Raw genomic sequence first — 23,874 nt, forward strand, 5'->3', positions numbered from 1 at the left:
GTTTACTCTTATTACCAACCATGTTTCTTTCATTCACTTACTGGCCCATGGAATGGGGATGTTTTGTGAGTCTGGTTGTTCTGCAGCAATGCAGCAAGCCCTCAGTCCGCTGTAGATAAAAGCTACTCTGTGGGAGTGGCTGCATCCTCTGAAACACAGCTTCTTACCACCCGCTTAAGGGCGATATTCTTACCACAGGGGAGAAAAATCAGAAGATAAAAGTATGAAATTTTTATTTAATAATATACCCATTTACTTCAAACTGTATAACTGGTTAGTTTTCTAAAATGGGGATTTAAAAGATAAATAAAAATAAAGCAGACATACCTAAGATTCAAACCTGGTTTTTTAAAACTAAGTTTGTTTTTGTTTTAATTAACAGATGTGTTTAAAAAATAAGTGTAGTTATTGCTAGACTGGCAAAATCCCCTGCTCCATTTACTGAGGTACTTAAAAATAACTAGCATGCTATGTTACCTTTTTTTTTTCCTAGCTTTGTCTTGAGTTGGCATTGCTGCCATTGTTTTTACCTCAACTGGCTGTAGCTTTTAGATACTATCATAAGGATTAACCAGTAACATCCTGCATCATTGCTGCTTCCAGCGGGAAAATGCTTGGTGTTTGGTTTTTCTGTTGCAGCGAACAAAACCTCAGGAGCACCAGGAAATCGTCCCGGCAGTGTAATCCGCGTGTATGGTGATGAAAACAGCGATAAAGTGACTCCGGGGACATTTATACCCTATTGTTCAATGGCACATGCACAGCTTTGCTTCCATGGGCACCGGGATGCTGTGAAATTCTTTGTGGCAGTCCCAGGTGAGTTAGATTATTCTCTCAAGAGGTTGCATATAACTGTCTCTCCTCTATCCCTTGGTTCCACTACCTAGTCTAATGCTAAGAACTGGCATTACAAATAATTCCAATATAATATATGAAAAGTTATAATGGAGGCATAGATAAAGCACTGTAGGGATATTTGAATGAAATTGTTTTGGAATCTCTCTTCTCTCCCTGAAAACAAACTTGTCGATTTTTATTTAAGAGACTTGCTCGCTTTTGAAAAGCGGTGGTACTATTTTGTCACCACAGAATATCAGAAACAATCATGGCCTAATAAAGGAGATGGTAGACAGAAGCCCCTCTCGTCAAGGTCATATACAGGAAGAGAAGGGACCGTGGTCTGGTGCCTTTCTCAGTGTTGTGGCAAAGGGCAGCAGACTAGGAGTCCCCGCCTCGCCGCTTGCCTAGTTATCTTGAGCAAGTCACTTCACTTCTGAGACTCGTCCTCATTTCCTAAGTGGACATGACCAATCTCTGCTTTGCTGACCTCGTTTTTGTGAAAATTAACGAAAGTACTTTGGAACTATATAGCACCATCTAGATGAAAGGTGCTGGGGTGCTGTCCAGGGAAAAGTGTCCTGTCCATTAAGAACACTAAACCCATGTGACTGACCGTGTGCAAGCAGGACTACGATTTGAATCTTTTCCTTCTTGAGACACAAGTTTTGGAGCTCTACAAAGTTCAACTCTGACTTCACCACACCAGCTGCGCAACATTGGACGTGATAGCGTTTCAGTGTGTCAGGGTCCTTCAGAGAAGCAGAACCAGTAGGTATAAGAGAGAACAAGTGATTGATTTAATTTAAGGAATTGGCTCATGTGATTCTGGGGGCTGGCAAGTCTGAAATCTGCAGGGAGTCCAGCAGGCTGGAGACCCAGGAAAGAGTTGATGTTGCAGCTGGAGTCCAGAGCATTCCTTCTTCCTCAGGGGACCTTTTTCTCTGAAGGTCTTCAGCTGATTGGATGAGGCCCACCGACATTATGGAGAATCATCTGCTTTACTCATGTCCACTGATTTAAGTGTGAATTATATCTAAAAAACACCTTCACAGCAATATCCTAGACTGGAGTTTGGCCACAGGTCTGTGCACCAGAGTCTAGTCAGGATGGCACATAAACTTAACCGTTGTCTTCATTTTCCTGAGGGTGTTCCAAAGGTGAAATGATTCAGTGTGCATAGCTGGCACATGGTACCCTAACCAGTTACTCAGTATTCTTAACAACATGGTAATGAGCTTCCTGAAATATACACCTTGTATATTTACATAGTCATTTCCTTAGGATAAATTCCTAAAAATGGAATTGCTGATAGCAGTATCTTTTTGCTTTTGTGAAAAAAGAGTCCTAGAATCCCCTTTGAGTCTCCTTTGTATTCCTCTAATCCCAACCTGTTCCCCCTTTCCTCTCCATCTGTTACCACAGTCCTGAAACTGACAAGTATCCTGTCCATGTTTTTATATTTTTACATTTGAATAAATCTATAAACAATGTGTAGCCTTTTTTTTTGTATCTTTGAACTTAGTTATGTTGCATATATATTCTTCATCTTCTCATTTTTTTTTAAAGATTTTATTTATTTGACAGACAGAGATCACAAGTAGGCAGAGAGACAGGTGGAGAGAGAGGAAGGGAAGCAGGCTCCCTGCTGAGCAGAGAGCCCGATGCAGGGCTCGATCCCAGGACCCTGGGGTCATGACCTGAGATGAAGGCAGAGGCTTTAACCCACTGAGCCACCCAGGCACCCCTCATTTTTTTTTTTTTAATTTGTTAATGTTTATACCTAAAAATCTAGTTCATTTAACTATGCATATTAAAGGTTTTCAAACCATCTTATGCAAGTATTCTACCTTAGAACTTAAATTTAGAATAAATGGCACATTTGCTAGTAATTTTATTTGAATAAGCTAAATTATAAATAAGATGTAATTTTCTTAAATATGAGAGGAATACCATGGATTCAAAATACATTTAAATATTAATTATGAATATCCAAATTCATAGGGCTTGCATTGAAGACTTTATGTCTCTTTTACAAATGCACATGTACCCTTTCCTCTGTCCCTCAGGTCAAAAAGATGTAGATTGTAATAGTCTGAAGCAGGCAGCGAAGATCAGCCTGGCCGTACACAGATCTCATAATGGGTCTTGGACCCATTCCTGCTTTGGTACAAAATGGCTCTACTTAGATTTTCAAATTGGGTTCTTAAGACCTTTATAGATATTTTCTGATCATGTAGAGGCTTCTAGCAGCCCCAGTACTTTGGTTGTACCAGAATATATTTACCTTTTTGTTCAACTTTCTGAAAATATTCAGAGAAAACGAGTCTTCCCCACCCTAGTCTGATAAGTAACATCCACTTCTGTTCTTGCACAAACAGGTCAAGTTGTCAGCCCACAAACTGGCAGTAGTGGCACAGATCTAACAGGTGACAAGGCAGGGCCATCTACACAGGAGCCCAGCAGCCAGGCGCCTCTGAAGTCTATGCTCGTCATCAGTGGAGGAGAGGGCTACATTGACTTCCGAATGGGTAAGACATGGATTCTGGGAGCTCGATCTCCACTGTGTCCTGTAACTTGAATTTTCACTCATAGTAAACAAGAAACTACTCTGATAACGGATTTCTAAGAGGTTTTCTTTCAATTCTTTACTTGCAAAAGGACTTCATAGTTCCCTTTTTCCTTCTTTCTTTCTTTTTCAGTTTCTTTTCGTACCACAATGTATTTGTTTGAAGGAGCATTCGAAAATAGCAGGGTTTGGGGCGCCCGGCTGGCTCAGAAGAGCATGCAGCTCTTGACCTTGGGGTTGTGGGTTCGAGCCACTCACCCCATAGTGGGTGTAGAGATTACTTAAAAAAAAAAAAAAAAAAAAGAATAGATAAAGCAGTATGATGGGGAATTAGTAACTAATAGCATGTAGAGAAAGGGGGGGCGGTGATCCATTTACTCAGAGATGAAGACTATCAGAACAGAAGAGGGAGATCTGGAGGGAGAGAGAAGAATTTGATGTTGGGCATCACCTTGATGAAGAACATGGAAGCTGGGAGTTGTCAAAGTGGAAGATGGCCACTGGTCTTTGGGTTATAAAGATTTTATATCTCAGGGCACCTGGGTGGCTCAGATGGTTGAGTGTCTGCCTTTGGCTCAGGTCATGATCCCAGGATCCTGGGATTGAGTCCTGCATAGGGCTCCCTGCTCAGCGGGGAGTCTGCTTCTCACCCCCATCTCGCTCCCCCTGCCTGTGCTCTCTCACTTTCTGTCAAATAAATAAAAATAAAATCTTAAAAAAAAAATTTTATATCTCAGAAGGGAGGGATTTGGAGACCATTTGTATCCAGTGGTGCTAAAAACCACAAGGGTTGATGAGCTTACCCAAGGAGAGTGTGCAGGGGCTAAAAGAAGAGGTTCTAGGATAGAGAACCCTGTATTATTATTCCATTTAAAAAAAACCATTAGAGCCTATGAAAGAATCTGAGAAAGAAAGGCCAGAGGGGGACCACAAAAGCAGAGACCTGATGGATGTTCGGGAAAGTGTAGTACTTTGTAAACTTTAAGAGACTATGATGTAAATTTACTTATTTGTTGTAAATAAAGGGGTCCTTGGATGTGCCTGAAATCACAACGATTCAGAAAGTTCCTAAACATAAGGGTTTAGAGAATGTAATGTAGACTGGTGACTTATACTTTATACGTTATAAGTTCTGTAAGAAAGTAGAATGAAATTTAGGGCCGTTTAAAGGACAGTGGGCCACATAAATTAGTATAAATCAGAATATCTGATGCAAAAGACTTACACATTTTAAGGGGAGATGTTAATATGAAGTTTAGGAATTGATTAATTCTGGTGATGTCAGCGGGAATGAAGTTACTTTAAAATATTTTAAGTAATTGACTATTGGTGCAGAATTCCTTGATAGAAAGGGACTCCAGGTAGCTGGAGTGATTAGGGCCACTTTTCCTTGGAGTGCAACATGGCAGTTAGAACCATATTGAGGACTATGTTAATAAAATCTCTCTGATTTTTCCATGTCCACTAGAAATTCCTTTCATTGTGGAGCCTGGTGGAAACAGCATAAAAATTGCTTAACCACGTTTGTCAGTATCTCTAGTTAATCTAGCCTGAAAAGCAGACTTGTCTTAAAGCATAGGTTAATTCTAAAAAAAAAAAAAAAAAAGCATAGGTTAATTCTAATATGTATATATGCTTTTTTTAAAAAGTGAATTTGGTCTTTTTTTAATTCCATTTCCACTTCCTGTAATAGTTTAACAATGGAAAATTGATCCCAACAATCCCATGTTTTTTGGGTTTTGTTTTGTTTTGTTTTGTTTTTAATTCTAGTGTAGTTAACTTCCGGTGTTGTAAAAGTTTCAGATATACGGTAGTGACTCAGCACTTCCATATGTCACCCATGCCCTTCACAGCAGGTGCACTCTTCATCCCCTCCACCTGTTCACCATCAGTCTTCTAGTTTAGTGGTTTAATTAAGTAGGATGTAGAACCCTAGGAAATAGTGATTCTAAACAGCAGAACCTTCAAAACAAAACAACTCAAATACCAACAACTTTTGATCTCGGCCAACTAATTTGTCATTACCTTTGTAATTTTTTATTTTTTTGAATGATTTTTATTTATTCATTTTGGCGGGGAGGGGCAGAGGGAGAGAGAGAATCTTAAGTAGGCTCCACGCCCAGCGTGGAGCCCAGTGTGGGGCCCAGTGTGGGGCCCAGTGTGGGGCTGGTCTCACCACCCTGAGATCTTGACCTCAGCTGAAATCAAGAGTCGGATACTTAACTGACTGAGCCACCCAGGCGCCCCTCATTGTAATTTTTTAAAATTTAAAAACCAAACTGTTTTTTACATTCTTTGATTTTGTCTTGAGTCTTTGAGAGCATGTTCTACTTCACAGTTTGACATTGCTGTGAAAGGGCCACAGGGTTAAGGAGAGTTTGGCCTACAGAGAAAAGTACCAACTTTTTTTTTTTTAATCAATACGTTTAATAACTGATTAGATGCAAATGACAATGACAAGAAAATTAATAAGCTAGACAAAGGTAGAAGAAAATATGCAGATAAGTTTTACAAATAACTAAATATTAAAATATATAAAGGAAAAACTGAGTAATATTCATATTTTAATATGCCTAAAAAAGAATAAGAAAACAAAGACTATAGAGATTAAGAAAATATGATCAGGAAAACCTAAAAGCTAAGTGACTACACACAAACAATATCCAAAACTGCTGAATTCATTTGTAAAAAATTCTTGTCACAAAGCAGGTCTCAATAAATGTTGAAGAATTACAGAGTAGATACTCTTTTCACAGGGAAAATAATCTCTAATCATATATTTTTTAGGGTATATTCATTTTTTTTTAAATTAACATCTAATGTATTATTTGTGTCAGGGCTACAGGTCAGTGATTCATCAGCTTTAAAGAACACCCAGTGCTCATTACAACACATTCCGTCCCCAGTGTCCATCACCCAGTTATCCCATCCCCCCGCCCCCCTCCACTCTAACAACCCTCTGTTTGTTTCCTAAGATTAAGGGTCTCTTATGGTTTGTCTCCCTCTCTGGTTTTGTCTTATTTCATTTTTTCCTCTGTTCCCATATGATCCTCTGTCTTGTTTCTTAAATTTCACATATCATTGAGATAATACAATAATTGTCTTTTTCCAATCGACTTACCTCGCTTATTAGCATAATACCCTCTAGTTCCATCCACATTGTTGCAAATGGCAAGATTTCTTTCTTGCTTGTGTGCTTTTTTTGGCGGCTGAGTAGTAGTCCATTGTGTATATGTATATATATACCACATCTTCTCTGTCCATTCATTTGTCAGTGGATGTTAGTGGGCTCTTTCCATAGTTTGGCTATTGTGGACATTGCTGCTATGAACTTCCGGGTGCACATGCCCCTTTGGATCACTACATTTGTATCTTTAGGGTAAATACACAGTTGTGCGATTGCTGGGTCATAGGGTAGCTCTGTTTTCAATTTTTTGAGGGACCTCCATGCTGTTTTCCAGAGAGGCTGCACCAGCTTGCATTCCCCACCAACAGTGTGGGAGGGTTCCCCTTTCTCCGCATCCTCGTCAACACCTGTTGTTTGCTGACTTGTTAATTTTAGCCATTCTGACTGGTGTGAGGTGATATCTCATTGTGGTTTTGATTTGTATTTCCCTGATGCCAAGTGATGTGGAGCACTTTTTCGTGTGTCTGTTGACAAGTGCCAACTTTCAAGTTTTTTTCTCTGCCACTGTTTATAGTTGACATTACCAATGTTTTCTTTTGCCCAGCTGAAATTCAGGTGAGACACACGGCAAAACTAGCAGATCAGCAGGGTATCTTTGCCCCTTGGTGTATATGTGTGTTTGTATGTGTATATAAGTATGTAGGATTTTTTTTTTTAAAGATTTTATTTATTTATTTGACGGGAGAGACCACGAGAAAGGGAACACAGACAAGGGGAGTGGGAGAGGGAGAAGCAGGCTTCCTGCCAAGCAGGGAGTCCAATGCAGTGCTCAATCCCAGGATTCTGGGATCATGACCTGAGCCGAAGGCAGACGCCCAACAGCTGAGCCACAGGCGCCCCAGTATGTAGGATTCTGCTGAAGAATCCGTCCCATGAGGCCAGTTGTCACTGAGTTCTGTCAGAATAACCCTGTTCTGCATCACAAAACCAGGGATGCACCTTGTAGAGAGGAGTGTGGCTTGCTTTCACTGGGCCTTGGAGAGCAGTATGTTTGACCAGGACCTCATTTATCCAGTTGACTCAACTATTTCTAGAAGAACCTATAGCCTGTCTGTGGTTTTGGCCTCATTTCTTCATCTCCACCATACACCATTAATTCATAATCTGTCCTAATCTTGAAAGTCATGGGAAGAAAAAACTTAGTATAGGGGGACCTGGCTGGCTTAGTCAGTGGAGCATGTGACTTTTGATCTCGGGGTGGCGAGCTTGAGCCCCACGTTGTGTGAGATTACTTAAAAATAAAATCTTGGGGCGCCTAGGTAGCTCAGTGGGTTAAGTCTCTGCCTTCATCTCAGGTCATGATCTCGGGTTTCTGGGATCGAGCCCCGCATCCGGCTCTCTGCTCAGCGGGGAGCCTGCTTCCCCCGCAACCCCGCCTGCCTCTCTGCCTACTTGTGATTTCTGTCTGTCAAATAAATAAATAAAATCTTAAAAAACAAAAAACTCAGTATATTGAGTGATAAATCTGCCACTCCTTGCGCCGGAGGGAGTCAGTTTCTATTTGCATGTGCCTCTGTGGGTCATCTCTGATTGGAGAGCTTTACTCTCACTGACAGCCACCACGGGGTGTTTGGGTTTAGCTAGTTCGTGGGCGCACGGGCTCTGTCTCCACACTTCCACATTTACAGGCCTATCTAGTCTCACTTCTCAGGTTGACATAAACGAGAGAAGACTGTCATTTGGATGAACATGGGGTTGGACAGCTTTGCGTTCTTCACTTTTCGTTTCTGTTAACCTCAGTATGCAGACATACTGGGATAAGTTTCTAATGTAGCACAGTAAGCTTGCTTTCATAAATGTAATCTGAAAAATGGATTAACCCTTTCAGAAGTTGGGCAAGTGAAGGTTCTGACTCCTGGCATTTCTTGGACCGTGTTCTCTGCCGTGGGCGTCGGCCAAGCTTTGCGTGTCCTGTTTGCAGACTAACCATGAGCCTTACACCTGCTGTCTGTCGGCCTGCGTACTCCATGCTCAGCCTAACTTGAGTTCCTGTTATCATCCCCCAGGTGATGAAGGTGGAGAATCAGAACTTCTTGGAGAGGATCTTCCACTTGAACCTTCTGTCGCCAAAGCAGAAAGGAGTCACCTGATCGTGTGGCAAGTGATGTACGGCAGTGAGTGAGCACGTCGGAAAAAGGTGGAGACGGGGCAGCTGTCTCTTCTGCATGGTTTCATTTCCCTTTGCCCCTTTATTTAATGCTCTCTTTGTGAAAGAAGTTTCACCACATACTGTGTGAGCATTTTCCCCTGTTAACTTTACATTACAGAGACTGTCCTACCATAACAATGCGGGAGCGAGCTGTGTTGCTGCACCACTGTTCTAGGCAACTGCAGCACATTAGGAACAAATCAAAGAATGTTTCCTCGAGGCCAGCTGGTGACTTATAGAGAGCAATCCAGTGTGGTTCACTCTGCCACGGTTCACGTCACTCACTTTGTTTGATGGGGTCACTTTTTAGCTGTCACTAATAATGGAATTAATGGGAACACTTGATAAGTGAAATTGTACCATTAAGTACAATACTAAAGTTTTCCCCAATGTATCATAAAATTGACACAAACTAGGATCAGATGGGTTATCAGGATTTCTCTAAATGTCCTAGGGGGCTAAAAGCTAACTGTAAATTACTTTCACTTTCAAATCTGACAAATCTTGTTTATATGGTATATAAAACCTTGTTTTCATCAGATTTGGGGGGGTTTTATATTAAAGAAATTAAGACTACACTATTTAAATAAAAGTTTCCTGTTTCTGACTTATTAGAGCTCTAATGTTTATGAGGCCTGCTCTCTGAATATTCTGATTATTATTTTTTTTTTTTTGAGACTAGTCTCACTCATTTTCATACTGACATGTCTGAAACGTTTATTTATAAGGCTCAGAAGATCGCTTCAACAATGGGAGGATCTTTTTTTTTTTAAAGGAAATTGTGTTTTGGGTTCCTCTGTCACCATCCTGTGAACGGTGGTGGTTGGTTGACTTTCTTTTTCCGTGTAAAAATTCACCTGTTGACCATTTGTTCTCGTACTGGTCTTACCAGTGAGTTAGAACAAAGCTGCAGTGGTGATAGAGTGGCCTATGAACCAAATAAGGGATTCGGTGAGAAACAGTATTTTCTTTTGTTCTGTGTAAAACTGCAGAACAGCGAGCACTTGATATTTTGTATGTAAATGCCACCTTTAAGCTCTTGTGCTCTTTTGAGATTAAAATGCCATCTTCAAAGAGGAAAACTACGAAGGGAAAGAAGACAAAGCCAAGATACCAGAGTAAAAGCTGACATGTTCATCTTCTTGCATGGATCCCGCTTAAAAAACCAAGTCTGGATTTAACTGATTTTCTTGTTTCTTAAGTTTTTCAAAAACCATTATGCTGCAGTTTTTCCCTCTCCAGCTTCTTGAAAATGTGTGATTTACCATTTCTTGTAGCAAAACTAAATATAAATTTAAGTGTTATTTTTAAAAATCTAAGCCTGTTGAAGAAAGACCCCCAGTTTTCAGAACGACGTCTTGAAGGAAAAGTAAGCAAACACAGGCCTGAGACTGTGTACGTGTTCTTAACGTGCCAGGGATTTGTTCTTTCTGAATGTCATGCAGACTTAGTTATAAAAAGTATGCCACTGTCCTTCAAGCATCTACAGAGTCAGCTGGATCATAAATACGTGGGATTTAATGAGCTGGAGGAGGCCTTTGGATCCGTTTGGCCACATGTGTCTCTAAGCACATCGTGTACTCAGTAAAGTTGTGGCCACTTTAGATGGCCTGAAGGAAAAACTCATTTGGTGAAAGCTGTACTAAAAGGATAATTTTTTGCTTGAGTTACTCAGTCACTTTTTTTTCAAGGCATCAACACTTGGGCCACTTATCCGTGGCTTAGAAGCTATGTTTTTAATTTAAATCTGAGCCATTTTTGGCAATACCTAAAAACAAACGAAAAGCCCACAATTTTAAACATTTTCGGGGAATGTTGTATAAATTCACAAAAAGGAGACACCAAAGTGCTTGGGAATATTTAGTCCCAAGAAGTAAGCATCCCAGAGTCAGACCCCATTTGCTCTTCAGTCTCTTACTGTGTTTGTATGACCAAATATAATTTGGGAAATGAGGAGTTAACGATGAAAGATGCAGACATGTTACAATGGTTCAGACTGGTCTTTTTGAACTTACTGGCTTTAACATAAGGAATATAGGGGTGCGGCCATTTCATTTAAAGCAGTCAGATTATCTGTCGCCCTGTTAATTCAGGGACTAGAGAGAGTACAGAAATTACTGTATGAGTTATTTTAAGGGCTTGTCCTTATATTTTTAATTTCATTTAAATATTTTCTGCAGATTGCTTTTCTTCCCCCTTTTCCCCAGTAATAGGCTTATATTCTTGTAATGTTCACTTTGGTCAGGGTGGTAACATTCACTTCAATAACCAAAATGTAAGCTTCTTGAAAGCAGCAAAGTGGTTGGTATAAACTGCCTGTACCTACCAACTCAAGGACAGAGAAGAGTCTCAAATCCCTTGGGTTGGTCTCTCCGTGTAAAAAAATATAGAATGCCCCTGGTTGGAAGAAATAAGGGATACCTGAGAATGTTCTCATTTTGTTATGCTCGGGTTATGTATGAGGTCGACCCGTGTGAAACTGCCGATGTGCAACCATTGCCGATGTCCAAAAATGTCAGTTTCCTGTACGCCAACCTAACACTGACTATGAAATGCAGGTTGAAATCCCCGTGAGGCAGCGGGAGAATATTCTTGAAGAACACCGTTTTGAGAGTGTTTTTCTCCAACCTGTGTGGATCTGAATTTTTTAAATAGGAACGAAATATCTTAGTAGATGCAGCTTGTTGAGAGTGTAAAACATTTTGAGCACAAAGTATGCAGCACATAACTTTTCAAATTGTGTTTGCATAGAGAAGATTAAAATACATTCTCTCAGTTGCTGTATTGTTCATTTCTTGTAAAGGTCTAACTACATTTGAGAATAGACCCTTTAACATAGGCTGCCTTAGTAACGAAACAAAGCAAAACAGTTGTCTCATAATATTAACTGTCCTAAAGAATGTGCGTCTTTCTTGCAAATGCTGTGGAACTGAATATTTATTTCCTTGTGAGTATTATGATCGTTACCAAAGGACTCAAGCAGATTTAGGGCTCTTCTTAATTGATCATGTTGAGAAAGGGACTCATTTGGCCCCAGTTTATAACATGGGAAGAGCGGAGAAGAGAGAATTAAATGTGGAAATCATAAATGCTTTTCTAACAGGGTTATGCTATTTTGTAACACTAAATGTCTTTTTCTTTCTCTTAAAAAATTAAGTTTTTATTATTAATTTTGTCGTACATTTCTCAATATATTTGAATATATTTTAACCATTTTATGTTCTGAATTTGTTTTTTGTCCTAGACATTTTATCCAGGCTTTTCCTGGCCTCTATAATCTGAAAAATGGGTTCTAGAATGTCCCACTTGTCTCTTAGAGGCTGAGGCTTCATTTCTATGAGCAAAAAGCTCAATTAGCAATGTAGTTATTTCAGTATTTATTTCTATTATGGAACCCCTGGGGTTCGGAATGTAACTTTGTACATGAAAAATATATATAAATATGTATATGAAACATGTATGAGGCCCAGTGTATTTTGTTTTGGTTTTGCCTTTCCTAGGGGCCTGAACTTGGTTTTTGTTCAACAGTCTATTAATCTTCCCCCATCAAACACGGCAGGCATTTCTGAGGGCAAGGATGGTTGCCATTTGGCACTGGTTGAAGGTGAGCAGTGGGGAATACATGAAGAACATGTCTGCCTGGTTCACATGTTCAAATGAGATATGAGTAATAGACAATAGGGCTTTCTAGAAATGTGGGCCTGCTGAGTAATAACCCACATATGATACAGGGCATACCAGTTGCCAGGCTGACTCAGTAATGAGAGGCAGGCCGTAATGTAATGTTAATAATACAGTGTGCTTATTTGTGACCTGTTTGATTGGGAGAGACTCTGGAAGGAAGGATGATTCTAGAACTCATGCTGCGGTAGCACAGCGTGAGTCCATATTCAGTGCAGTGGTATTTAGTCCAATCCAGTATATTTTGTTTACAGGAAACATGGGGCTCTGACAGGACCGTAAAAGTAGCCCTGATCAGCATATTAATCGGGTAGTTCACTTGATGAAGGCACAGCCGTCCGTCCAGTGGAGGTCAGATCCTCTGGAGTGTAATTAATAGTCTGGCTTATTCCTGCTTTACAGGACCTTACCTTCCTGCCCCTCAGTCCTCTGGGGCCTGCGAGGTCATTGTTTTGGAAACTCCAGCCTCATTCAGTCATTTTTACTGATCCTACCAGTCTCAGGGAAGAAGCCAGAGAAGCAGGACAGGAAAGGACACGTTCACTTTAGTTTTGTTGAGGCAACAGGACTGGAGCACTGACCTCAGCACAGGGACTGTGGCCTGTGATCCATGCCCTAGGGGAGCACAGCTGCTGGAGCCCCTGAGGGCCCCCTCCTCCAGCCCTTGGGCCTCTCTCAGTCTGCCTAGGCTGGACGGCCCTGGCGACCACAGAGAGTACAAGCTTAATTTTTCTGCAGTGGCAAGTTTGTTAGGAAAGTTTTTGTAGTTAGGCGACTTCTCAGAATGTCTTAAATACTTCGTAATAATACAGTTTTAGAGATTTTGTTTATTTATTTGAGAGGAAGTGAGAGAGAGAGAGCACTGAGTGGCAGGAGTAGGGGTGTGGCGGAGCAGAGGGAGAGGGTTAAGCAGACTCTGAGCACAGAGTCTGACCTAGGGCTGGATCCCACGATCCTGAGATCATGACCTGAGCTGAAATTGACACCCAGGCGCCCCTGTACATTTCAGTTTTAAACTCATTTCCTTTAGACACGTAGTGGTATATAGGAGGAAAGAAGGCTCTAGACCTGGCCAGGCTCTGCCCCTATAGAAACCCTAGGGAAGTCACTTTAAACACAGCAGCCCAGAAGCTCTCAGAAAGACATAAAATTCCACCCCAGATCTACTGATTCGGACTCTTGTGGGTCTGGACCCAGGCATCTGTGAAGTGTCATAGGTAAGTGTGACATGCGGCTTAGGCTGAGGAATACTGCTCTAACATCTTTGAACCTTAGGTCTCTCATGCATTTAAGGCGGGGGTGGGGGGTGCTTTATCCAGGCAATGCAAAAAGCCCTCACTCCAGCCCCTCTGAGCCCGGCTCTAACTGGCCTCAGTGTGTTGTCTGTAAAAACACCGACCTGCTTGCCCAGGCCCCTGTGAGGCCCAGACACCTGGTGGGGGGAATTTAGTGACTTAAAATGTATGCAAGAAGCCAGGTAGTTCAGCTTCTCGATGTCATGTCCCCGCAGAACTTTGACTCCCAGCCACAGACAAGAAGTAGTTACTGTTTGATCTGAGGCTCAAGGCGGGGAGAGAGGTGGAGCCACAGGGCCCTGCTTGGGGGCCTGGCAACTTCCTGTAGTGGCTGCAGTTCTCCACCAGGCCAGAAGGGGGGGGTATGGCCGGAGTTGCCTGCTATAGCTATTCCGGAAATCACTTCCTCCTTCCTCTCCTGCCAGAGAGGGTCCCATTCTATTGGAGTGTTTGGAGAAACAGTTACCCAGGTGATTCGGAGCCTTGCATTGGGAACAGCTGCATGAGAGGGACTCACAAGCTCAGCTGGACTCACAAACAGCTGTTTTCCAGGAGCAGAAAGCTTCATTCATTCTTAGCTGGTTCTTTCCTTTTTTTTTTTTTTTTTTTTTTTTTATTAAGATTTTACTTATTAGAGACAGAACATGAACAGGGGGAGGGGGAGACAAGCAAACTCCCCACGGAGCAGGGAGCCTAAGGCAGGGCTTGATCCCAGGACTTCAAGGTCATGACCTGAGCCAAAGGCTGCCACCCCAGCGTCCCTTTTCTTAGCTGCTGCTTGCCAGCACGTGGTTTCCTGTCAGCAGGCTCACCCACCCCAGCCTCAGCCCATTACTCTTTACTTTTTGACTCATGGATAGTGGCAGCTTAGGGTACTTTGAACTTACGGCTACATTAAAAGTGTAAAGGGAATATTCATCTCCCATGCAGCTGGTAAGGCTATTTTTTCATAGGAAAAATAATTAAAATGATAATACAAAAATATAAATATAAAAAATTTAAAAATAAAAATAAATTTTTATTTTTATTTTTTTAAGATTATTTATTTATTTGACAGACAGAGATCACAAGTAGGCAGAGAGGCAGGCAGAGGGAGAGGAGGAAGCAGGCTCCCTAGCGAGCAGAGAGCCCGATGCGGGGCTCCATCCCAGGACCCTGGGATCATGACCTGAGCCGAAGGCATAGCCTTTAACCCGCTGAGCCACCCAGGCGCTCCAAAAATAAAAATAAATTTTTTAAAAGCCCTTCAGATGTTACCATGACTGGCTTGCATTTGCAGAACATCCAGTGGTTTTCTGAAAGTATTTATTCATGAATCCATCATTCTCAGGTGATCCAGAGGCCCAGCTGGCCCTAGGAGGGGCCTTTGCCCCATGGTGAGCAGGCCCGGCTGAGATGAGTAAAGGATCCAGGCCCTCGCCAGGGGTGTAACCAGACAACCCCTCACTAGAGGCTCCTGCAGGGGCGTTGGGAGAAGACAGGTCTCAAGTCAGGCGACCTGGGTTAGAATTCTGATCTCTTGTTGCCTGATTTTGTGACCTTTCACTAGTCACTGACCTGTTGAGAACACCCCAAAGGGTTCTTGTGATGGCAAAGTGAAGTCATGCTTGCGGTAGCTACCAGCGGCCCCCCTACCCCTGCTGGGCAGCCAGCAGCAGACTGGAGCTTCCCAGGGCCAGGGCGGGAGGGTGAGGGAGACGCCCTCAGGGAGCTTGGGGTGAGAGAGGGAGGAAGGCACGGGATGAAGAGGAGCCCAGTATGGTGGCGGCGCGTTAGTAGTGGAGCAAATGCTGTTGGTAGTATGGTGTCTGCTTTGGCTATTTTGTAATGTGATAAACACAAGAGAAATTGGTCTTCAGTGCTTATATATGCACAATATTCTTTTTTTTTTTTTTAAGATTTTAAAAACAGATTTATTTATTATTTTGGGGAGGGGTAGGCACAGAGGCAGAGAGAATCTTCAAGCAGACTGACAGCTGAATGTGGAGCCCGACCCGGGGCTCGATCTCACAACCCTGAGACGAAACCAAGAGCCGGAAACTTAACCTTCTGAGCCACCCAGGCACCCCCTAATGCAGAATCCTATTTCCAGTCTATTTATAAGTGTTCTAGACATTGTCCTAAAAGAAGTAGGTGAAGAAACAGAGGTATCGTGGGCCTATCGGAGCTTTAGGGAATAACTTTCTCTGTTGCTCCGCCCTCCCCAACTGAAGGAAAAGGGAGCTCTCCATGAAAATTCAACCAGAAGGGGCACCTGGGTGGCTCAGTGGGTTAAGCCGCTGCCTTCGGCTCGGGTCATGATCTCAGGGTCCTGGAGTTGAGCCCCGCATCGGGCTCTCTGCTCAGCGGGGAGCCTGCTTCCTCCTCTCTCTCTCTGCCTGCCTCTCTGCCTACTTGTGGTCTCTGTCTGTCAAATAAATAAATAAAATTAAAAAAAAAAAAATTCAACCAGGAGACTCGTGGTCTCTCTTGCATCTACGAGTTCATTTCATTCTGTGCAGGCACGCTGAGGGAGAGATTGAGGGGTGGAAACAGTGGGAAGTTTGACATTTTGAGATACCCCCAAAACACGGATTCAGTGTCTGTTGCTCATGATGTTTATGGTAAGAATTAAGTTCCAGGGGCACCTGGGTGGCTCAGTGAGTTAAAGCCTCTGCCTTTGGCTCAGGTCACGATCCCAGGGTCCTGGGATCGAGCCCCGCATCGGGCTCCCTGCTCAGCGGGGAGCCTGCTTCTCCCTCTCTCTCTGCCAGCCTCTCTGCCTACTTGTGATCTCTGTCTGTCAAATAAGTAAATAAAATCTTAAAAAAAAAAAAAAGAATTAAGTTCCAGTCACTGCATGTAAACAGGCTGGGAGCAGACCTGCGGAAGTAAATAAAATATTACCACCAGGTGCACAGCCGGGTGTGGAATGGTGGCAAGAAGGATTAGAGGCTGCTGAGCGCTGCTCTGTCCAGGCAAGAGCCCAAACCTCCATCTGCTAAGATTTTTGCAGAACCTCTCAAGTGCAGACATATTCAAAAAGAGTGGAGCTGTCTTTTATTTTATTTTTTATTTTTTATTTTTTTTAAAAGATTTTATTTACTCATTTGACGGAGATCACAAGCAGGCAAAGAGGCAGGCAGAGAGAGAGAGGAGAGAAGAGGAAGCAGGCTTCCCCGCCGAGCAGAGAGCCCGACTCGGGGCTCAATCCCAGGACCCTGGGATCACGACCTGAGCCGAAGGCAGAGGCCCAACCCACTGAGCCACCCAGGCGCCCTGGAGCCGTCTTTTAAAAACGTCGTTCACAGCCTTGTTGGAGGGGAAATGAGATTGCGTGAAGTACTACTCCACAGTAGACAAACATTGGTATCCTTCCCACACTGAGGCCTCGATTTCTTTTCCTGTCTTCCTTCCCCAAGCCTGCTTTCCCTGACCTTTGGCCAGCGCAGACAAGTGGCCTAGCCCAGAGTGAATGGTCAGCTGCTGCCCTTTGCTGCGTGTTGGCCTGCTGTGCTTCTGTGGAAACAGGCTTTTTATTTTGTGGGCACTCCCCCTTTCTATCTTGGGGAGTTTACCTTGGGCTGTAAGTAAAGGCACTAGGAGCAAAAGTTTGGCACGTTTTTTTTTGTTTTTTTTTTTTTTTTTTTAATATTTATTTATTTATTTTACAGAGAGAGATCACAAGTAGGCAGAGAGGCAGGCAGAGAGAGAGGAGGGAAGCAGGCTCCTTTCTGAGCAGAGAGCCCGATGCGGGGCTCCATCCCAGGACCCTGAGATCATGACCTGGGCTGAAGGCAGAGGCTTAACCCACTGAGCCACCCAGGCGCCCCTCGGCACGTTTTTCACCAGAAAAGACTCCAGTATTGATCCTGAGTTGTATCGTGAGCATTCGTCCTTCCTGGAGGAGGCTGGCCAGCGGTAAGCAGAAACTGGGCAGATGCCTGGAGGCAGCCTTGGCTGAGTTAGAGACCCAGTGTTGGGCTTTGCTCAAGTGAGGGTTTATCAGACCATCCTGCTCCATATTAAGGCCATGTTTCTGGGGTCCCAGGTGACAGCCCTTTTTTCCAAAGACCCTTCTGGTGTGATACATTGTGAGCCCAAAGCAGCATCTCAAAAACCAAGTCGCAATGCAGAATTGTTCTAGTCCCCCTCTGTCATTCGATCCATTAGAAGTCCTCTCCTCACGGTGGACCCTCAGTTTTCCTTACCTGGAAAAGCCAGGGCTGGGCTTGGATGGGAGCGAAGGCTTCTTCCAAGGTGACATTCTCCCGGGGTGAGTCATCTGTGCCGTGTGCAGTTGTGTGGGCTAGCAGCCTTCGTGCCCGGCCAGGTCCTTCATGGAGGGAACTCCTGTAGCCTATACCACTTGGTACGAACCAGCTGCCCCGGTGCACCGATCTGTCCCTGAGGCATCAAGGCATGACGTCTGTGATCTTAATACTTGTGTGTCTTAATGAAGAAGACAGATACTGTGGAGTTCCCTGGGGCCTGAACTTGCCTGGGGCGTCCATCTTCTCCTTCTTGAACTGGGAAAAGGTCTCCAAAAGTCCACTGAGCAGCTGGCCCTTCAGAGAGCTTCTCTGTGGGGCCCCTTTGGCATCCTGGGGAAGGAAGAGAAGGACCGAGAGGTGACAATTAGGGAGGATCCTTGGCTTCCCAGAGCAGAAAAGGGGTGGCAGCAGAGGAAATGAACTTGTTTGGAAAGCTCCCCTGAAGGAGAGAGGCTGGGCTCTGCTCCCTTTTGAACACAAGGTGGCATCGTGTTGGTATTAGCCTTACTTGCCTTCGCACCGGAAGAAAGACTGGCAGCCCCTCCCTTATCCCTCTCCTTCGCCCTCCCCAGGCTGCTCCCCCACCCCATCCCCGCCCCCCACCCCCAAGCGAAGCAGGCCAGACCGGACCGAGGAGGGTGCCTGCTGGGGGTTCCAATTAAACAGAGAAGCGAAACTACTCCATTTTCCTAACAAGCATGCCAAGGCCCCGAGTGGGCCGTTATTCCAATAGCAGACATGTGACTAGAGCTCTTGACTCTTGGTCCACTATTCTTTCTACTGGGCCGCATCTTGATTCTCCCAGCCCCGAGTCGCTCTCCTTTCGTTCTCCGGGGATGGGGGAAACACCTTTGCTCCGCCTGCCCACCGAGGCAGCCTGCAGCCCAGGGATGCAAAGGGAAGGCAGGTGGTCCAGAGCCTGGGACGCCTGCTGAGGTGAGCAGAGGCTGGTAAGGGTGAGAGCAACATTGGCCCACGGATTGGAGAAGGGGATTTTTGAAAGTCCACACCCCCATTGCTGCTCTTTGAAGCTACGGAGGAATTTCGGCTGCAGCCACGGAATAAGGCTAAAGGAAATGTCATGGAATCAGCTTCGTGAGCTGCTTCAATAGAAACTTCGTCCAAGGCCAATAATAAATGGGAGTTACATAACTCAGCAGGTCACAGCACTAACTAAGCCCTTTATAGGCCATCAATCCACATTTACTTCCTGGATTTTGTAACTGCTGCTGACAGCGGGGAAAGGAGGGGTGAGGATTAGAGGAAGGGGGCCCAGTGGCTGGAGCCCATCCCCAAGCCCACACCGATGCTGCATCCAGGCCTTGGCATCCCCAGGGGCCTCGGCCAGGAGCATGAACCCCTGTCCCCGACTGCTCTGAGGAGCCAGCAGCGTAAGGGGTCGTTTTCTCCCGGCCTCTCTGTTTTCTGTCAAATGACAGGGTTGGATGAGAGGAGTTCTAGGGTTCCTGTCCACCCCGTGACTTGAAACCTCAGGAGCAAGAGAGCATCAGGGCCACCTAGGACCCCTCCCAACCACACCACCTCCGCTGAAGTTAGTTGCAAGAAGTTGCTGGATCCTCTTGGTGGGGACAGGGGAGACTGAGACGTTAAGCATAATGGCAGCAGGCCCCAGGGAGGGAGGTGAGGCCAGCCTGGGAGTGCTGGGAACCAGGTCCCTTGCTACAGCCTCCTCCACGGCCTTTGGGTGCTCTAGACTGGCGTGCCCCCATGCACGCACACGCACACACACACACACACACACAGGCCTGGAGGACGGGGGGTGTCTCACAGCAGCATTTGCCATCCTCAAGCCTGGGGAGTTCGATGCCTGAGAGAGTTCAGGGTTGCTCCAGGGCTCTCTTCACCTGGGGACAAACGTCTCAAACTGCAGCCAACAGCTTCTGTCCCTCCCTCCCCTGGGGTCAGGAAGACTGCTCCTCTCACCCACACTCCATTCGCCATTCAGAGCTTCTCCATCCTTCCCCCAGCCTCCTGCGCAGAGCTGCTTCAGGGAGTGTGCCCTGCAAAGCTGGTCCCAGAAAGAAGGGCCTGGGATCCGCGCTTGGTGGGAGTGGGGAGGATGGCAGGGATGCTGGATGGGAGTGGGAACAGCCCGCGGGATGAGGGGGCTTGGGAGGAAACTTTGGTAAGCAACAACCAGGCCGCCTGGTCCTTCTCCTTAGGGCCCGGGACCCCGAACTTTCATGGTGGAATCACACCAGACCCAGGTGCCCCCTGGCTGGCCCTGGAGCCTCCGCAGGAGAAGATTGTCGGAGGTGGGAGGCCCTGCAGCCTCTGAGCACCCCTGGGAAGAAACGAGTGTGGGGGACTTCAGAGAAGGGCGCAGTTCCTGAGCCCACCAGCGGCAGAGCTAAGCTAGAGAAGGAAAGGTCAAAGTCAGGTGTCAAGCCATCAGCAAGAAATTTCCACTAAAGACAAAAATGTCGCCCCGGAGAAGGGACTCCCGTGGCAGGAGGCTGCTCCCTTCCCGAGACTGGATCCAGACCCTTTTAACAGGACTCAGCCAGTCAGATGTCCTTGGGTCTGGTCTCTGCTTCCCCTCCCCCACCACGGCCGCTTCCTGTCCGGGAACAGCTGCGTGTCTGGGCTTGTCCCGGGGTCAGCTGGCCCTCCCGAGCCAGACGGAGGCCCCATCCCCGCCTGACACCTATGCTGAGGTTTGGAAGGTGGTAAGGTCCCCCATCCCCCGCTCCCACCCCACCCCACATGAAACAGGTGTCTTGAGCTGAGGCCCAGAGAGGGCCAGTGTGGTTTGAAACCCCTGGATTCCCGAAGTTCCGGCAAGTGAGCAGTGCCAGAAAGGGATTCACGGGGTCCGCTCTGTCAGCAGGCCAGACCCTTGCGCCCTCCTCCTGCACAATCCCACAAGCTCTTCTGCGTGAGGCAGGTAAACCAGCAAGGCCCTGCTCTGCCCAGGGTGTCAGGGCTCTGACCTGGGCCCCCACCCCCGCCCTGTCCCAGGGGAGAAGGCAGTGCCTTATTTGGGAATGGTTTTTGTAGAGAAGACACTTGACCGGGCCGCTGAGGCCGAGGGAGAAGCAGGTGCCCACTGAAGTGAGTTGCAGGGAGACCTTGCCAGCTCCTGGACTCCGCTCCACACCACCCTCCAAGGTCTTCTTGGCCATGCCCCTGCCTCTGCCCAGGGCTCCCCAGACACAAATCCTCACCAGTCCTCCTCCCCGCCTGGGGTCCTCCTGCTAAGTCCGAGGACTGCTCTGAAGGAGCATTTTTGCCTCCAGTCCTCTCTCCTGTCTCTCCCCTCCAAATGCCAGTGAAAGGGGTGGGTGGATGGATCCCAGGGAGACTAACGGAGACCAGGGCTTGAGAGGAGAAATCGCACCCGGCTTCTAACACAATTCACTTGCCGGGCGGGCAGTCTCCTCCTTCCAGGGCCTGCTTTTCCTTTGCTGAAGGGGTAGGTAAGTGAGCACTGGACTGTTCTAGAAACTCTGCCCCAGTCAGGGTAAGGCAGAAACACCAAGATCATTTCCGAAAATGCTCCTGGTCGGGATATACGCCCACCCCACCTCTGCCCACCAGAGGGGTGTCCCAGGCCAGGAAAAGGTCCTTTTTTTTTTTTTTTTTAAGATTTTATTTATTCATTTGACAGAGATCACAAGTAGGCAGAGAGGCAGGCAGAGAGAGAGAGGGAAGCAGGCTCCCCGCTGAGCAGAGAGCCCAATGCGGGGCTCGATTCCAGGATCCTGAGATCATGACCTAAACGCAGAGGCTTAACCCACTGAGCCACCCAGGCACCCCGAGAGGGTCCTTTTTGAACAGAGCAGGAATGAGGCCCAGTTCTGGATCCTGGACAAGCATCACTTTCCTTAGCTCTCAAGGCAGTTGTGAGGCAGGGACGATGACTCTTGGACCAGAGCTGCTCACCAAGGGCACAGTCAACCCCGGGGGCAGGGCCGGGGGTATTTAGCAGCGTCCGTGATCTCTACCCACTAGATGGCAGTAGCTCAGGCACACACCCCAGTTTCGACAACCAGAAATGGCTCCTGGCGTTGCCAAATGTCTCAGGAGTAGCGCTGGCCCCCCTGGAGAGCAACTGTCTGACACGTTACGTGGATCCAGAGACTGGAGGACAGGCCCATGTTTGAATCTGGATGCTCCGCTTTTCCTGTTGCCTCAGTCTCCTTTGAAAATCTATCAGGGGCGCCTGGGTGGCTCAGTCGGTTAAGTGTCTGCCTTGGGCTCAGGTCATCGTCCAGGGTCCAAGGATCGAGTCCCGCCTCAGGCTCCCTGCTCAGCGGGGAGCCCACTTCTCCTCTGTCAGCAGCTCCTCCTGCTTGTGCTCTCTCTCTGGCTCTCAAGTAAAAAATAAATAGAGGTGGGGTAAGTGTGAGCTGGGAGAGGGACCTTACGGCTGGGCAGTTGCAGGGGGAGGCACCAGCTGGGTGGCCCCGCCCCTGCATGGCTGGCTGCCCACAGGCGGGCAGGTGGCTATGCCAAGCCAGTGTGCGTCGCCTCACTCACCACCTTGCAGATGGGTCGCCCTGAGTCACAGCCACTGGACGTGACCCGGAGTTGTCTCATTCCAGAAAGTGTCTGCTGTGGCCGAATGACCATGACACTTACCCAGGTAGACCGGCCCCGAAGGCCCTCGGATGGGACCAATGCCTTCAGAAGTTGGCCTTTGGTTCTGGGTTCTAGAATGTGATGATGGAGGCCACGGTAGAGAAGCTTCTAGACTCCAGGAACTTCCACTCCCTCTGATTTGTAGCATGCTGTAAAGACACCTGGAATGCAACACCCTATGGTAGCTCACATTCCAGCTCTCTGGCCTTGGTTTTTCTGAACAGAGGCCTGGGACTGAAGGAGGGCCTGTGATCATTGACATGCATTGAGCATGTCCTATATGACAGGGTCTTTGTGTCCCTCCTGTCACAGAATTCATGCAATGCTCCATGAGGTAGGCGCTGTGATTACTATCCTTGTTTTACAGCTGAGGAAGCTGAGCTCAGAGAAGTTGAGTAACTTGCGCAAGGTCACACAGCGAGTAAGCAGAGGGGGCTGGGCTCATACCCAGGTCCGACCCAGTGGCATGGTTGAGGGCAGCAGTTGCATAGGTGAGAGCCCTGCTGACTGGGTAGTGGCAGTGAGTATCAAGGATGGGAAGAGTGATGGCAGAGTGAGGAGGGGCGGGACCAGGCGCCCAGCCCAGTGTGGGCAGGAGTGGAAGATGAGTTTGGAGCCCCAGGGACTGGGAGGGTGGCGGTGCTATTAATAGACACAGAGAAGTCAGGAGGAGGGGCCGGTTTAGGGCTAGATGATAGTGCATTCTTAGAAGCTGATTTGCTAACAGTGGGACATTTAGGTCGAGATCCAGTACAATGAGGAAAATTCAGCGCATACAAAAATACCGCCAAACGCCAGCAACCCCCTTACCAAAACTGAACCACCAGAGTCCCCAGCCCTGTGCTGAGGCTGCCGAGCCTCGGTCTACGGTAGCCTTGCCCGAGGCCCAAGTTCAAGTCCCACACTGACCGCTGGGGGTCACCCCTGGCGCACAGAGCACAGTGCTGCTGGGGCGGGCCTGTATTAGGGTCCACCTAGGGGAACATCACAGGCTGCCCCTGGCCAGGAAGGCAGAGGTTTCTTCTTGTTTTAGGGGTGAGGGGGTGGCTCACAAGACACTAAGCTACTCCTCCTCCCCAGGCTCCCACACATGTGGTAACACCATTTCACCGGAATTTCTGTTAACAGCCCCCCTACCCCCACCCCGTGCCCGCCCCGCCCCCACCCTCAGCAAGTTCCGAAGACCTTAGAACCAGAGGAGGGGAGGCAACGGAGCCCCCTTCCCTGAGCAAGCCGCGAGTGCCAGCTCTCAGGGTCCAGCCCCAAGGGACACCTTGTCCAGGGCGCTGGGGGCCAGC

General features: G+C 46.6%; 1 protein-coding gene across 5 annotated transcripts in view; it reads left to right on the forward strand.

Moving 5' to 3' along the window:
- LOC111151228 (sperm associated antigen 9) overlaps positions 1–11,955 on the forward strand; it is a 137,240-nt gene extending 125,285 nt beyond the window's left edge. For all 5 annotated transcript variants that reach the window (XM_022509027.1, XM_022509029.1, XM_022509026.1 and 2 more), the window contains 3 exons: positions 640–816; positions 3,219–3,368; positions 8,600–11,955. In XM_022509027.1, coding sequence (XP_022364735.1) covers positions 640–816; positions 3,219–3,368; positions 8,600–8,715 — 443 coding nt within the window. In that variant the 3' untranslated portion in view covers positions 8,716–11,955. The remainder of the gene's footprint in view (positions 1–639; positions 817–3,218; positions 3,369–8,599) is intronic.
- Positions 11,956–23,874: the final 11,919 nt, after the last annotated feature.

The sequence above is a fragment of the Enhydra lutris genome, unplaced genomic scaffold, assembly GCF_002288905.1.
Source record: "Enhydra lutris kenyoni isolate GAN:26980312 unplaced genomic scaffold, ASM228890v2 scaffoldscaffold26, whole genome shotgun sequence".
Lineage (NCBI taxonomy): Eukaryota > Metazoa > Chordata > Mammalia > Carnivora > Mustelidae > Enhydra > Enhydra lutris.